Source organism: Terrapene carolina, unplaced genomic scaffold (genome assembly GCF_002925995.2).
Source record: "Terrapene carolina triunguis isolate 2854851 unplaced genomic scaffold, T_m_triunguis-2.0 Scaffold111, whole genome shotgun sequence".
Lineage (NCBI taxonomy): Eukaryota > Metazoa > Chordata > Testudines > Emydidae > Terrapene > Terrapene triunguis.
In genome coordinates this window covers 15135207-15151411 of record NW_020664462.1, presented here as the reverse complement: position 1 = coordinate 15151411, position 16205 = coordinate 15135207, and the positions used below count along the sequence as shown (strand labels likewise).

At 40.2% G+C, this 16205-nt stretch overlaps 1 protein-coding gene across 1 annotated transcript in view; it reads left to right on the top strand.

Moving 5' to 3' along the window:
- Window positions 1-16205, top strand: part of PAXIP1 (PAX interacting protein 1) — an 88700-nt gene that overhangs the window by 10887 nt on the left and 61608 nt on the right. Inside the window, exons 3-5 of the mRNA XM_024217541.3 lie at window positions 1748-1791; window positions 9611-9674; window positions 11083-11196. Of these exons, the coding sequence (XP_024073309.2) occupies window positions 1748-1791; window positions 9611-9674; window positions 11083-11196 (222 nt within the window). The remainder of the gene's footprint in view (window positions 1-1747; window positions 1792-9610; window positions 9675-11082; window positions 11197-16205) is intronic.

The following is a 16205-nucleotide window of genomic DNA, read 5'->3' as shown; positions in this document are numbered from 1 at the left end:
AGTCTAGTCACCCTTTGAAATGCATCTTCCTGAGGATGGAGACATGGAGTCTCATGGTGAGAGGTTCCATGTTATTTGTTAAAATGCAGATTGATCTGTTCCTGCTCCCCTCCGGTGCCAAAGAATGGCCACTTGACCAGTGATGGCCAATCAGCTTTGATGACACCTGGCTAAAGGTGTTAGCTTGTCCTTTGTCTTTGAGGAACAAGTTTACTCCTCCCAGATTTGTCTGGTAAACACATTTCAGTCATAGTTTCAGCTTATGTTCATAACTTTACATGTAATGTTGCTTCTCACATTTCACCATGATATTATTGACCAGTGAGTTGTTAGATTTCAAATGATACATCACAAGGAATATGTTATGCATGATTATTACACTAATGCGTTGGGTGTAAATACAGGGTTGCATTTGGTCACACGCCCCACTTCATAGATGGGGAAACTGGCACAAAATTGTGTGACCTTGAGACACTTCCCTGCCAGTCACAGACAGAGGTGGGAAACAGACCCCAGGTTTCCAGATTCTTACCCATTCCGGTGCCAAGAGGCGGATTAGGGGTTTGTGGGGCCCTGGGCCAAAGCAAGTGGGGGGGCCCCCTGCTCCCCTTCCAATGCCAGGGAGCTGAGTTTGGGTGCGGGGGCTTCCCCCGCCCACCCAATGCTCCTGCCCCACCTGGTACTCCTGCTAGGGAGCAGGGTCAGGGCACGTGGGCTTCCCCCGCTCCCCGGCAGGAGCGCCAAGCAGGTTGGGGCACGGGGGCACCCATTTTTCTGGGGGCCCCCCAATTGGCTGGGGCCCCTGGGCACGGATTCCGTTGGCCCAGTGGCTAATCCACTACTGCAGGTGCCCTATCCACTAGACAATGCTGCCTCTCTAAGTTCTGTCTCTTCTGGTAACTCCGGGCCCCTGCTTTTGTATACAGTAGATATGGATCTGTTCAGCTGGGGCACTTGCAGATACATTGTATGCTATGGCTGATTGTTTGCATGGAATGCTCTGTGGTTTACTTCTGTATTCACAAACAAGGAGATTGCTGTCAGTCTTAGGTACAGAGGAAGGGCTTAGAAGCATTAACAGTGCTTTCCACTTCCTAATGGCTTTAATTTAAATAATTTAATTTCATGTAGTAGTACCAACTTTTTTTTTAAACATTTGTCAAGTAGAAGGGCAGGACTTTCAGCTAAACTGTTTAATCTGATCTGATAACATCATAGTGTGAGCTTGTAAATCAAGAAGATAAGCCTAAGTATGAAGAGAGAGGGAGATCAAAGGGACTAAAAGTAGTTATAGTGTGTGGCTAAAATAGGGAAAAGAAATAGAGAAAATGGAAAAGGTAAAGCTGAAAAAAGTTTAAGGAAAAACAAAATGAATCTTTGGGGGGGAGGGGGAGGGGAGAGGATTAAATCCTCAAAATAAATACATATATCTTGAATTCTACATATCTTTAAGGGAGTCTAAATATATGGTGTTTAAAGCAGGGGACTGGAAGTCAGGAAACCTGGGTTCTATTCCAATCTTTGCTGCTACCTTGCTCAGTTGAGCTGTGTTTAAAATCTAGTAATATCATGTGCAGTGTTGTGAGGATTAAGTAAATTGTTTATAAAGCACTTGGTGATCCTAAGATGAAAGGTATAGAACTGAAGAGTGGTTTTAAAATGAATACAAACAGAAATCAAACTATTATTTGTGTGTATTGCTGCAGATACTTCACTAAAAATATACTTCATTAATTTTGTCTTGCAGCCTTCCTGGGTGATTTTGTCTGTTCAGTGTGGAGCTCTTCTGCCGTATCCTTCCTATTGAGTTGTTCAAATTGTAACATACGGTATGAAAAATATGTCAAAATTAAAGTGTATATTCTGCATATTAAATGCTAAAATCTGTTGCCACAATATGGGTGCACCGTTAAAGCCAAAAAATCAGGAAATACAGAAGATAAGGCCCTGATACTGCAAGCATTTACACATGTGGTTAACCTTACTAATGCAGGTAGTCCCACTGTTACTACCTGTGGTAGTAAATGTAAACCACATGCGTACACATTTGCAGTATCAAGGTCTAAAGGTCTAATAATAGTGTCATCGCAATGCAAATAATAAATAGTAACTCAGTTACACTGCATATGTCTAGTATTATCTATACCTGTTCTTTCTGATTAAGAATGTAGCTTTATTAGTGTTTACGCTGTAAAATCTGCATCAGAAGACACTGTTTGTGCAGGTTGGCTGAGTCAATATTGCTGTATAACCATAACTTAGCGCTTCCTTGACTTTTATTTTAATTTTGCAACCTTGTCTGACCTAAGTGTTGTATTTTACAACGTATTGTATTTCCATTTAATAAAAAATGAAGAAGTGTGGGGGTGGGAGTCGCATGGATGACTTGCAAAGACAACTTCAGCATTATCCGCATTCAGTGGAACCAGTCAGGCTTTGAAGTTAAACCTTCAGTGAAGGTGAATAAAGTGGCAAGTTCCCCAGCCATTGGTTCTACTGCTGCCTTGAGACAGTTTTCTGCAAGTCTGGGTTAACTCAGTAGCAGCATGTCTCTTTATGTTGTGATGGTTGTATCTTTTGTATAAAGAGGCCAGAATTATTTCTTTTTAATGAAAGTTTTGAATTTGCAGTAATTGGCCTATGGAGCAGCCATTTCACAGATGCTCTAAATTGTTTATCCCTTTATTTATTTTTTTTAATGCCCTCAATTTGTGGCAATTCTTTTGCAGTAACTTGTTTTTGTTGCAATGAGATATGTACAGTATCTCTGCAGCAAGTTTTCCGAACAGCAGCCCATGAGTAGCTACCCCTGTGCATGTCAGATTGGATGGGGAGAACATGCAGTGTTAATGTAACAAAGAGTGATAGGCCTTAATTAGGCATTGCAGAAATAGTTAGCAGATGCTTGATTTAGTATGTCCAAGAGTGATTTTTTTTAAAATCACTTTATTTTGCCAAGTTTTTAAAAACTTGTTCATGGACATACTTGCTTGTGAAGGCTATTAGCATGGCAAGTTTCAAAACTGAGCCATTTGTGAATTATTTGTGAGGAAGGGAAAAGTGGTACATTCTTTTAAAATGGGGGGAAAAGTGAGGATTTTTTTTACTTTTTTCAGAGTTTACACTTTCAAAACAAATAATCTTTCAGCAGAGGCAAAGTATGGAAATTTCAGCCAAATAAGTGAATTTCTAAAGATATGAACATATAAAAATGGTGGTATAATTTATCTGTAATGATTATTGCCAGGCCTCCCCAAACAGCCAGGCGTGGCCCTGCCTATGCCCCACCCCCAGACCCCTCCTGCCAGTTCCCCTGACTCTGTACCGTGGCCCGGGCTGGGGCTGGCGCTGGGGCCGCACTGCCCACCCGGTGCTCCAGGGCTGGGGCTGTGCCACCCGCCCTCCCGGCACTCTGGGGCGGGGCTTTGGGTGGAAAGGGCAGGACTAGGTGCTAGGCTCCCACAGCCAGTGGTTCACGCACTGCCCATGTTGCCAGGTGATTTCTTTAATAGCATTCATAACACTGGAGCATGTGATAGTGCATTCCCCATGCTATGTTACTTCTATGTACTATTTATTTAAGGTGTAGTTTTTTAAAATTTTAGTGTATTTTTCAGTTTGTAGCGATGCCATCCTTAGATGTTATTTTAGTTGAAGGCCACAGGCTACTTAACATTTTGGCTTTTCTGCTAAGCCAAAGATTGAATGGACGTGGACGCTAAGGCCTTGTCTACACTACGGGGGGGAGATCGATCTAAGGCCGTGGCTACACTCGAAACTTCAAAGCGCTGCCGCGGGTAATCGCTTTGTGAAAAGGAAGGATTTGCATATTGGCAGAGCAGTGTGGGAAAGCCATGCAGCTCCTGCCGATACAGCACAGTCTTTAGGACATCAATTCAGAATTTTTTACAATCTCTACATTAAATAAAACAAAAACTGCAAGGTGTGGAGACACAAGTAACCAGAAAAATACCATGTTATCATTATCATTTCTGGATGTTGGTGGCCAAATTTTCAGACAGGTCTCTACACTTGTGCATAAGCAGTCTGCATTTGCACAGAGAAACCAGGTAGTTGCCTACCTCACCAGTTTGTTTGTGCATAGCCTGTTTGTGTCCAGGGATGCAGATTGGGTAATGAAGCAACCTTATTGCAAGGGTGAAGTTTGAAGCTTGTTTGAAAATTTGGTCCTAGGAGACCCTTTATAACAGACAGTGATTCAGGCTGATGCTTCCCTTCTGTGAGAATTGCCTGGCAGATGAGCTCAGAATCTTGTGTTACCTTTTCTTCCCTTTGTACCAGATTCAGGTATAAAAGGATAGAGTTCTTTTTGACTGCCAAAGATGCAGTGAGCTTTTTCTGCCCTTTGAATGTTCAAAAGGGCTTGAAATACTTACCAGATAGCTGCTAGAAAACTACTAGCCAGTAGACTATAGCTACTTGCCAGAAGCTGATAAGAAAGTTGAGAGCTGTTGAGGGTGCACCCCTTATGGGTCCAGGGGAAGCTGCTAGAAAGTGTGAGGAGGGATAATCTGAAAACATCCCATGATAGGATTTTTAGAAGTGCTCAGTATTGGCCTTACTACTTCCACGACTTCACTGGCAGCAGAATTAGGCCAACACTTAATCACTTTTGAAATTCCACCTTCAATGCTCTATTGCAGAGTTTGTTTACTTATTCAGAGACCGCAAGAGCATGTCCTGTATGGGGAGTATCATGTCCTGTATCTGTCCCTGCGGGGCCCTATATTTTATGTCATTCTTGACTTGTCTGATAAGTTCTTTTGGAGCTTGTCGTCTGCATGCTGAAGTCCACAGCTCCATTACAATTGGTATTTCAGTCTGTTTGCAGAGTAGGGGCAGAACAGACCTGTCAGAGACTGGTAGCAGGGAAATGCCCTGCCTTCTGAAGTTCCTTCCATTTTCTTTTTTGCCTCCCCAGCAACAGGTGGCTCAACCAGATCCCCTGGCTGCAGAGCTTTTCTGAGGAAAATTACAGAATTAATTTCAAATTTTGAGACTAACAATTTAGTTCATTACACTAGATTAGTGTCCCAGGGCTGCATTTTACTTTTTGGGAGCTTCTCCTGAACTCCCCTTACCCTTCTGAGGTTTTTCCAGCATCTATAGGAATATGTATAGCTTTCATCAAATGTGGTCACAGGACAATGTCCAAAGGGCAGACCCTATGGAGCTACACAAGAATTACAGGAACAATTTTATCTGGTTCCCAGTCTCAGCAACCCATGCAAAGGCCATCGCATGAATTCAGTCATCAGTCATGCTCATCTGGTGATGGATTGCAGCCTGCTCCTCATCCTATTTTTAGCTTCAGAGAACCAGGGAGAAGCAGAGCAGGGCCCTGTCTGAGGCATCTAAAGGAGGTTTGTCTTTAGAGCATTCCCATTTTACCATCTTCAGACAATTCTTTATGTTTTGCAGATGAACCACAGCCTTTTTCTTTTCCCAACTTCGATCATTTTCATTTGATGTTACAATGTGCTCCCTACGGACTCTCTCCAGGATCATGGTATCAGTAATACTGGATTTAGGGAAGAAGGAAATTTGCTTATCTTTTTCTAGACAATTTTTCTGATCAGGGATCTGTACAAAGAGAAAGCTGAAGCAAACACACCGAGTGATACGGTTCCTGGAGTTCAGGACAAACACACGCATATGGTAGCAAGGAAGTCAGTCATTGTCTGGGGATGAGGATAAATACTATCAAGTACAAGGTTTCATCTTAGAAGAATAACAGAAGATGAAGATGGCCATAATGGAAAGCAAGTAGTATCAGAAACAAAAATCCAATTCTTATTGGAGCCTATTATGAATTTTGAACTCATTCACAGGCATGCTTCTGTGTTCTAAAGTGTATATGATACCTGGAAATACTGGATAGATATCTCCTCTGCCTCTTACCCAATCTTATCTGTTTTCAGAGATCTAGTGCCAGTTGTATATTCTCTGCCTTTTTTGGCGGTTCTCCTGATTCTTTTCAGGGAAGGTTCCAGAAAGAGAATACAGCATCCACCAGCTAGAACACAGTGATTAATTGAGGTCTCAGAGCACTGTTCCTTCCATAGATAACAGACTTGTCCTGTTAAATATCAAAGTCCAGTCCTTATGAGCACTGACAGTCTCAGGGCAGAGTAGTCACGTCTCCTATACAATATCGAGATCCGCTAGACTGCCACATAGCCGTCAATACATAACTTCACCAAATTCTGCATATTGGTCATCCAGTCTTAGTGAATGCCATTTCCTTAGTTTTGGCAGGAGTCTTTTCCATGCTTACTGCCCAGTGGAAGATGGAGGATATAATATATGCACTACCTCATTTTGGATATCCATATTAAAAGGATTGCCCTGCTTCTCACCCTGGAGGCACACTGCTATAAAAATCCCATTGTAACAGTTCTGTGGACCTTGGAATGAAGAATAGAAAAATTACCTGTGATTACATAGAAAATTATTTTCTTAGAGTGACGAGGTCCCCAGATCTGGCCCATCCTGCACACAAATGGATCATACAGAATAGAGATGGCTATGGACATACAAAGATTTGGGTTTGTTGTTGTTAAGTGCAATTTACCATGCTTTGTAGTAGGAGAAACCCTTATGCTTTTTCCTGAAAATATAGTTAACACAACCTACTATTTAGGAAGGTAGATTTACATAAGAACAGCCATATTGGGTCAGACCAATGGTCCCATCTATCCCAGCATCCTGTTATCTGACAGTGGCCAATGCCAGGAGCTTCAAAGGGAACGAACAGGACAGGCAATCTTGAGTTATCCATTCCATCATCCAGTCCCAGCTCCTGGCAATCAGAGGCTAGGGACACCCAGAGCATGGGGTTGCATCCCTGACCATCTTGGCTAATAGCCATTGATGGACCTATCCTCCATGAACGTATCTAGAACAGTGTTCTAGTTTTGGCCTTCACTACATTCCCTCGCAACGAGTTCCATAGGTTGATTGTGCATTGTGTGAAGAAATATTTCCTTTTATTTTAAACCTGCTGCCAGTTAATTTCATTGGGGGGAGGCGGGGGGAACGGACGGGACAGGTTATTGTGTTATGTGGAGTAGATAATACTTCCTTATTCACTTTCTCCACACCAGTCATGATATTCTAGCCTTCTATCCTATCCCCCCTTAGTCATCTCTTTTCCAAGCTGAAAAGTCCCAGTCTTTTTAATCACTCTTCATACAGAAGCTTTTCCATACCCTTAATCATTGTTGTTGCCCTTCTCTGTACCTTTTCCAATTCTAATGTATCTCTTTTGAGATGGAGTGACTAGAACTGAAATTGAATTATCCTGGCTGTAGAAGTTATCTCAGCGGTAGGGAACTTAAGGGAGCATCTGACAAATCTGGTTCTGTCCCCAACCTGCAAGCAGGCTGACGTACACATTGTAATGGATCTGCTGTTCTTATTACTCAAAGAAAAGAAATATTCAGGTAAGCACAGATCATTTTCCCTATTTTACCATCCCGAAAAGAGGGTCAATTATACTTCCTCCCTACTAGCAGCCGAAGAGGCAGTGGGAGGAGTTTCTCTTTCTTATTGCTCTGACAGAGGGTAGGAGGCAGTCTGCACTCTTCTCCTTCTTTGCTGCTGGAAAATAACAGCTTTACATTTCCCATTCTTTCTTTTTTGTCTTCCACTCCCACTTTTCACACCTTTGTTCTGCTTCTTGTAATTTTTCTGAGAGGCAGAATGAAAAGGATCAGTTTCACTCTTGCTCTGTATACAAGTGAGATCTCCATTGAAATTCGGAAATTGCTGCTGAGTATGCTATGAGCAGCTGCTAATGCAGGGAACAGACCTCCACCAAGTAGCAGAAGATTGAACCTCTGCCTTATATTATATGTTTCTAAGCAGTATTAAAGTGAAACATACAAGAACTTTTCATTAGTCTTATTGCTGTTTGAACACTATATGTAACAGCAGTAAAACTGGTTATATTCTTGTAAATTTTAGTGTGCTGTGGCAGTCATTGACAGCTTTCCACTTGCTATGTACAGTCTTTCTTCAGTCCTTGTGGTTTAGTTATTATTTACAAGGTCCCGTATGTGTTTCTGGCACTCTATGGTAATGTAGGAATTAAAGGTGTAATCATAGAGGTGATGGCAGTTACAGTATAAGTGTGTGTATATTTATATCTATATCATCTGTATAAAATAATGTCTCAACAATGTGTTTTTTCTTAAACATGCATGTTGTGGTTAAAATTTGCATAGTGTTATTAATATGTTTATGTCCTGTGTATTCTGTGGCGCTGACTTAATTTGAAGAATTTTCCTTCTGTTGCCTGGCAGTTTCCAGCATTCTCTAATCAGTGTTTTCAAACAGAAACCAAGGCCAGGCAAAAGCTCTAGTGAGTGTATTAAAGGGGAAAAAAGTGAAGCCATGGAGGCATATGAGAGTACTACATAAAATAACTGTAAATGTTTGTTATCCTCAAAGTTCTGCTGAACGTTGTAAACATTTGAAAAAGAGCTCTTCCAGACAACCTGTTACACATTTAGCCAATAGAAATGTACAATAATGGGCATGTTATTGCCATCTTTGAATATGTTTTTTTTTTAGTATAGTACTATTAAGCTGTCTGAAAGTTCTTATAAGTTTCATTTTGATACCGCTATAAAAGAGCTAAGGCAGAATCCTCTGCTGCTTGGATGAGGTGTGGTGGTCCAGTCCCTGCCTTAGCAGCTGCTCATAGCATATTGAGCAGCAGTAGCTCAGTAAATAACTTCCAAGTGTCTCATTAGTTTCACTGGTGCCCTCAACGGTACAGAGAACAGGAGCATATCGGCAAGAAGTATACACATACTTTCTGTATAAATTTGTGAAGTAAAAATCGATTTTTAATTAGATTTTGTTGAACTTTTTACAAAAAGCACCATTTCACTGCTGTGTTTCAACTGCTCTGAAAAGACAATGGAAATCCAAAAAACGAAATCTTAGTATTGTTTATAATATTTATGATTCCCTTGCCCTTCCAAACATGGTGGGGGCGGGGGAACAAAACTAAGTCAAAATTAAGGTCCTTATTCTGTACATGCTTAACTTGACGCATACAAGTGGTCCCAATGAGTGTGTTAGTGTTTGTAGGTTCAGGAGCTAAATCATAAGAAAAACAGGAATAAAATATCAAGAAGTCAGGCAGAGTTATGTGATTGTGATCCTCCTACATGGAGGGCCCATGGTTATAAAGACAAGATATGTGTCTGAAAAATAAGTTGGTGGTTTCATGTCTTTGTTGTTTTTCTTTTTTTCTTTTAGTGGGATAGAATGTGCTGAAAAGGTTGTCCAGGAGGAGCCAGTTCACAGTGCCATTTAGGGCCCCCCCAGTAGTTCGAAGTAATCGGGATCAGTTTGACTAGTAACTTTTAAATTTGTACTGAAACTTGCAACTTGAAGAAAAAAAACCTCTCACTTTGCAGGACTAGCTTTTGTTTGTCTGTTTGTTTGATTGATTTGGCTTTTTTAATGGTCAGATCTATGCAAAGTGCTGTGCATAACATCATTAATTCTCTTCCGAAACCCCTCCAGAAATTTCCATTTTGGTTTTGTTATGTCCTTGACATCTGTTTCCCAGGGTGAATGGTTTCTCTCCAGAATCATGTCAGATCTTTTTTGGAGTCACTGCTTGTCTCTCTCAGGTGAGAATATAACCATTTTAAAGAAATATAACTTAGAATAATTACAATACATTTGTATACTTTTGTATTCTGATTCTTGTTTTCCTTATCTTTCTACATGTACCATGACTTTCTTCTTTGGTGTACCACTACCTGAGCAGCATATGACTAAATACTGAATTGGATATCACACATGGGGATCCACAGAATCATTCAACACTTAGCATAAAAGGGGAATGATTTATATGGCATTCAGCAATAAAGAGATACCATAGTATGCAGAGAGCAGCATGTAGGAATTATGTGCCTTTTACTTTTAAATTATTTGCAACTTTTTATTTTTGGGATTTTTTTGCTTGTTATCCATGCACTAAGCAGGAAAACTTTGCAGAATACCTGATCACTATGTTTATACCTATTCTTCTGTGCACTAACACTTTACTGGAGGTACCACATCTAAAATTTGAGACAGGCTAGGCTAGAGCCCTGGAAAGATGTATGCACTTACTTAACTCTGAACACGGTGAGCATTCCTATTGAAATCAGTGTGTGAACAGGTGCATTCACCTTTACAGGTTGGTGCCCTATGGTTTTAAATTGCTGCTATTGCTGGTGCTATAATGGAAAATGTTAATTTTCTGTTGCATATGAATGATTGTCCAGGTTTACCTGGCATGTCAGGCAGAATAGAATGTAATCTGTTAGAGGCAACAAGCACTTCTGATTGTCTTCATGTGTTAAATGTGGTCTCCTGGTTTTAATTCTGTTTTACTTTTTGTTAGTGCCTTTCTCCCTAACAGACACCAATACTTCAGATTTTTAAGGATGAGGATAAATTCATTTGAAGAATATTGAAGCTGGTTTTTTTTTTTTAAGGCTGCGGGTGTCTTGATCATTACAATTACATACAATGCCTAGGAATTAGGTAGCCATTGCCTTGGATAACCAACAGATTTTTGGTTGTTATTCAATAATGACATTCCCTAGGTTGGAGAATGTTGATGCAAGTAAAGTCCATAAAGCAGTCCTTTTTATTGTAAGAGGGTTTTTTTCGAGTAGCCAGTTTTGTAAGGTAATGGTTGAAGCTAAATAAATAATCTTTCATGAATGAATCTACAAAACTTGATATTGGCATTTTAGTTCTATAGTTGTTACTTGCTCCTCCCCCCCCCCCCCCCCCCCGAAAATAATACCTTATTTTCAGGTTAGCAAAAGTGAAGAACATCTCTAAAGTTTCTTTTCATTGTATGGGTTAAGGAATTGTCCTTCAGTGTTTTTTGTAAACTTTCATACTAATCCTTTATTTAAAAATGGTGGGAAGTAGAACATTAGATTGCTAAACAATATTTTACAAGCTATAATAATGCTCTTCAAGCAAAAGAAGTGTTGTTGCATAGATCTAAAAGGTTTATTTTTAACTTCCTATTAGATTTCATCTGAAGACCGAAGTGTGCTGTGGGCTTTGATTACTTTTTATGGAGGGGATTGCCAGCTGAGCCTCAATAATAAGTGTACTCATTTGATTGTGCCTGAGCCAAAGGGGGTAAGAGTTTATTACATGTACAGTCTTTCCTGGTGTAGTTCTCATTTGCTTCTGAATAATCAAACAATTTTCACCTTTCCTGAAGTTCTTTAGAGCCTCAAATTGCTTGCTGGATTTGAACAGCTGAACTGATCATGTTAATGCATTGCAGCTAATTGTCTCATATTTATTTTCCCTAAAGCTTTGAGTTTGATTAATTCAAAAGGTATCCCAGCTCCAATTTATGTATTTCTAATCTGATTTGTAGCTGCATAATAACTATTTGATGTCTAAAGTTTTTTGATAAATAACTGGCTTTACAGTTGCCTTCCTAGTTACTCATATACACTAGTCAGTAGTGCATGTGCATTAGTATATGTCCTTTATAATTACTCAGTGGCATTCCTGAAGAAAAATTACAAGGCTAGAGTAGAAATACTGTAAAAGCACATATTGATTCTATAATCTTATTACTAGACTATCACTGAAAACAGATTTGCAGTGCCTTCCATTTTGTTGACATTTTAGGGGTGTATGTGTATGGGGAGAAGAATCCAAAAGGCAACCCTAAATAACAAAATTCCCAAAGGATTTTCCTCTTGGAGGAAGATGAAGGGTTATTTTGTCCCACTAATTACTGCACCATATTGATGAAAAATACTGAGCATTTATACAGAATTTTTAATATTCAGAGCTCTTCACAAACCCTAGCTAACCTTCAGATTAATTAAGTGGTATTGCCTTTATACAGGTGGGGAAACTGAATAACAGGCTAAGGGATTTGCCAAAGATGGCACACGAAGAAAACACCGGAACTGAGTCTTATAGTGTCCTATTAGTAATGCTCTAATTATGGCAGTTCCAGTATAAGTACTTATTTCAGGTACTTACTTTTCTGGGGGAAAAAAAGTCCTAGTGTGTTTGTTCTCAAACCATAATTAAATATTAAAAAAAAATAAATAAATAAAACCCAAACCACAAAAATTTTTACTTTAGACATTTCTAGCTATCTTATCAGTGGATACAGCAAGGTTTTCTTTGGTTTTTGTTTTGTGCTTTGGTAACTTAGGCACTGATCCTGCAAGTACTTTAACAAATGCTTGACATTATGGATGTGAATAGTCTAAAAAAATTGTGAAGTTAAGCATGTGTCTGAAGGCTTGCTGAATTGGGGGTCTAAAATGTATATTTTAAACTTGTTGTGTAGATCTTTGTCAAGTTTGGAAATTTTTGATAGAGAAATAATTTTTTTATACATGTGTCAGGGTTCCCTCCCCACTCTGAACTCTGGGGTACAGATGTGGGGACCCGCATGAAAGACCCCCTAAGCTTATTTCTACCAGCTTAGGTTAAAAACTTCCCCAAGGTACAAATTCTTCCTTGTCCTTGGACAGTGTCGCTGCCTCCACGAAGTGAGTTAGACAAAGATTCAGGAAAAGGACCACTTGGAGTTCCTGTTTCCCCAAAATATCCCCCCAAGCCCCTTCACCCTCTTTCCTGGGGAGGCTTGAGAATAATATACCAACTAAATAGGTAAACAAGGTGAGTACAGACCAGATCCTTGGGTTTTTAGGATACTAAAAATCCAATCAGATTCTTAAAAACAGAACTTTATTATAAGGAAAAAAATAAAAGAAGCACCTCTGTAAAATCGGGATGGAAGGTAATTTTACAGGGTAATAAGATTTAAAACACAGACGATTCCCCTCTAGGCAGAACTTCAAAGTTACAAAAAACAGGACTAAACCTCCCTCTTAGCATAGGGAAAATTCACAAGCTAAAACAAAAGATACTCTTAAGCATTTCCTTACTATTTCTGTAATTTTAGATGTATCATTCAGTAGGAGCTGGATTACTTGTTTGGTCCCTCTCTTTGTCTCAGAGAGAACAACAAAGAGCACACACAAAAAACAACCTCCCCCCCCCCCCCCCCCCCCCAGATTTGAAAGTATCTTCTCTCCCCATTGGTCCTTCTGGTCAGGTGCCAACTAGGTTAATGGAACTGATTAACCCCTTACAGGTAAGTGATTCTGTACCTCTGGCCAGAAGGGATTTGATGTTACTGCATACATAAAGGTTATTACCCTTCCCTTTATTTTTATGACAACATGGTTGTAAAGTACATAGTGATTCAATTTACTGCCATTACATCAACAGTGTGATTTCCCTCTCCCCCCCTCCCCCAGCTATAAAATTAATCTGGGAAATCTTTGGGTCTCTTGTGGCCTGGAGTTGGGAGAAGGTAAAGGTATTCCTGTTGATTGTGCGCGGGAATCTTAGTATTCCTCTCTCTCTTCCCCCCCTTCTCCCCACCCTCCGAAATAAATAAATAACATGCGCGATTTCAGCTTTATGCGGTTGGCAAAAACAAAAAAAAAGAGAAAAATAACTATTTTAATACTGTACCTGTAGTACGGGCGATTTCATCCGCCATTCAGCTCATTGTAATTTTGACTATACGCGGTTTTCGCTTTACGCGCTAACCGCGGAACGGAACCCCCGCGTAAGATGAGACTCGCCTGTATCAACCAGTACAGTTTAATAGCTTCCAGTACATACATAGTACTGGTATCCAAAGCATACATTGAATGATTCAGAAGCCTTGAAATGACTGATATGTCTGTTGTGACCCAAGAACCTGTTGGTGCCAGAGGGCATAGGGGATACATAGGGTTTTACAGGGATCCTCTGGGTCAGATATATGCATATTAAGTTCACCTAAGGGTGGCATGTGAGGTGTATATCAAGAGGCAGTATCCCATTGGTCGCGATGATCATTTTGAAATGTATGTAAGGATAGTATTTAAGGAGTAATTTCTCTGTACTGGAAATTATGTTCTCAAAGCCTTGAAGTTAAGGCAGGTAACCAAAAGGTGACTTGTCTTAAACAGGTTCCTTTCAAGAAGTAGCAGACACTTATTTTCCTATCTGGTCATTATATATTGTGTGTCTTATAATGGAAGCCTATTTGCTAATTAAATGATTGCAAAGCCCACAAGAGAGGGAGGCCACAAGAAAAAACAGTCAGCAGGGAATGTCCTGTGTATGAATAAGAACAAAGACTATTGTAATATGTCTAAGGCAGTGGTTCTCAACCTGCGGCCCATGGTCAGCTTGCGGTCCAGTCAGCACGCAGCTGTGGACCATGTGACATCCTCAGGGCCATACAGGTGGTATTGGATGTGACCCACATAACATATCGTGTGCCGCAGATGCGGGCCACAATGTTAATTAGGTTGAGAACCACTGGTCTAAGGGATCCAAGAAACACCCAGCATCCTTCACCAAGGAGACAAGCTGACTGTGGCTTTTCTCATGAAAAAGGGATCACAGCCTTCCTAGCTGAAAAATGCTAGAAGGACTTTGGGGGTGAACTTCTGCTCTATAAGACATGAAGTATCTATAGGTTCTAGAATGTTATATGTAACCATTTGTTTCCAGTACTTCTACTTGCTATCACTTGAATCTCTATTCTTTTGTTAAATAAAACTGTTGCTTGTATTTACTTATAAATTTGCTTGAGTGCTGTATGTTAAGAGGAGTGGTGATCTAAGTTGTAACTGAGAAGCTGGAATATACTGCTTCTTTGGGAGCAATGAATCCATGAATACTGAGAATGGCCTGTTGAACAGAGGCTGGACACTCCAGGGAGATGCTTGGAAGGCTCGGGGGTTGAAGTGTGCCTGTCTCTAACATGTGGAGAGAGAGGGGCCTGTGTAGGCCTAGGGGAGAGCTTGTGTTGCCTGTGGCTGGTTGAGTCGGGAAGCTGACCCGTGGCAGGCAAAAACAAAGCTTCTCACCCTAAGGGCAGGTGGTAGTGAGGTGTCTCACAATCCTGGTTACCCCCAGGAAGTATCACATCTACACTGTAATATCTAAGCACCAGAAACTGAGTAGAAGATTTGATTTATTTGCATTTACTTGCAAATAAACTGTATTGTATTAAAAATGTTAGGTGTGTTTAACAATTTTATTTTAGATTAAGCAAAATAAGTATTCCCTTCAGTGCCTAATATAAATATTTGTTGAACAGTTCATTTGAGAATCATCGGTGCAATAGTGAGTGAAATTAATTTTTCCCATTGTTATGTTTTCTTCAGTGTTCAGATATAACTACATTATTTTTAGTTATCAGTTTTACAGGTTACCTGATTTTTGCTCAGATTCAAAAATCTCCAGGTTCCTACCACAGACTGTCAAAGTAGGCTTCTAAAATTTGTCCACAATCTTATTAGTGTGGCATTTTATCCCATTTGTGTTTGTAGAGGGAGCTCCCTCCAGTAGATCATCTGAATAGTCAGAGGAATTATAGTACACCTCTACCCTGATATAACACCGTCCTCGGGAGCCAAAAAATCTTACTGCATTATAGGTGAAACCGCGTTATATCGAACTTGCTTTGATCCGCCGGAGTGCGCAGCCCCCCCCCCATAAATCATCAATCAACTTTGCTCCCATAAATCATCAATATTATAACTTTGACAAAATTATAAATATTGGGCCAGATTCTCATTTACACCCTTAAATTGGGTGTAAATTAAATTTAGGCCCATGTTAGGTCTCCTGTACACTACCAGAGGTGAGTAAAAGGGGCATTAGTGTAAATAAGGCCAATTGATATTTCTACACTTACATGCTATTTTTAAAAGTGTGTGTGTGTGTGTGTGTGTGTGTATATAAAAAAATTAACTTTTACCATTTTAACTAACACCATTCCCATACCTCCCTCATTCCTCTGTCTGTTCTGTTATGCCTTTCTGTGCTATAGCACGTGTTGTTTTGAACTTAAGCTTATTGGAGCAAGTATCTGCAAACTCAAACTCAAGCTCAAGCTCTGCAAGATGTACCTCTACTAGAGCTATGTAGGGCAGCTACCTGGAGTTCCTTACACACCTTCACAAGACATTACGTTTTGGTCCAGTCTTCTACCACAGATACAGCTGTAGGGACAGCAGTATTACAGTCAGTCATCACTTCTGCATCCTTGCACTCACCTCTTGTTTGACTGCTGCTTGCTAATCTCCCAGGTG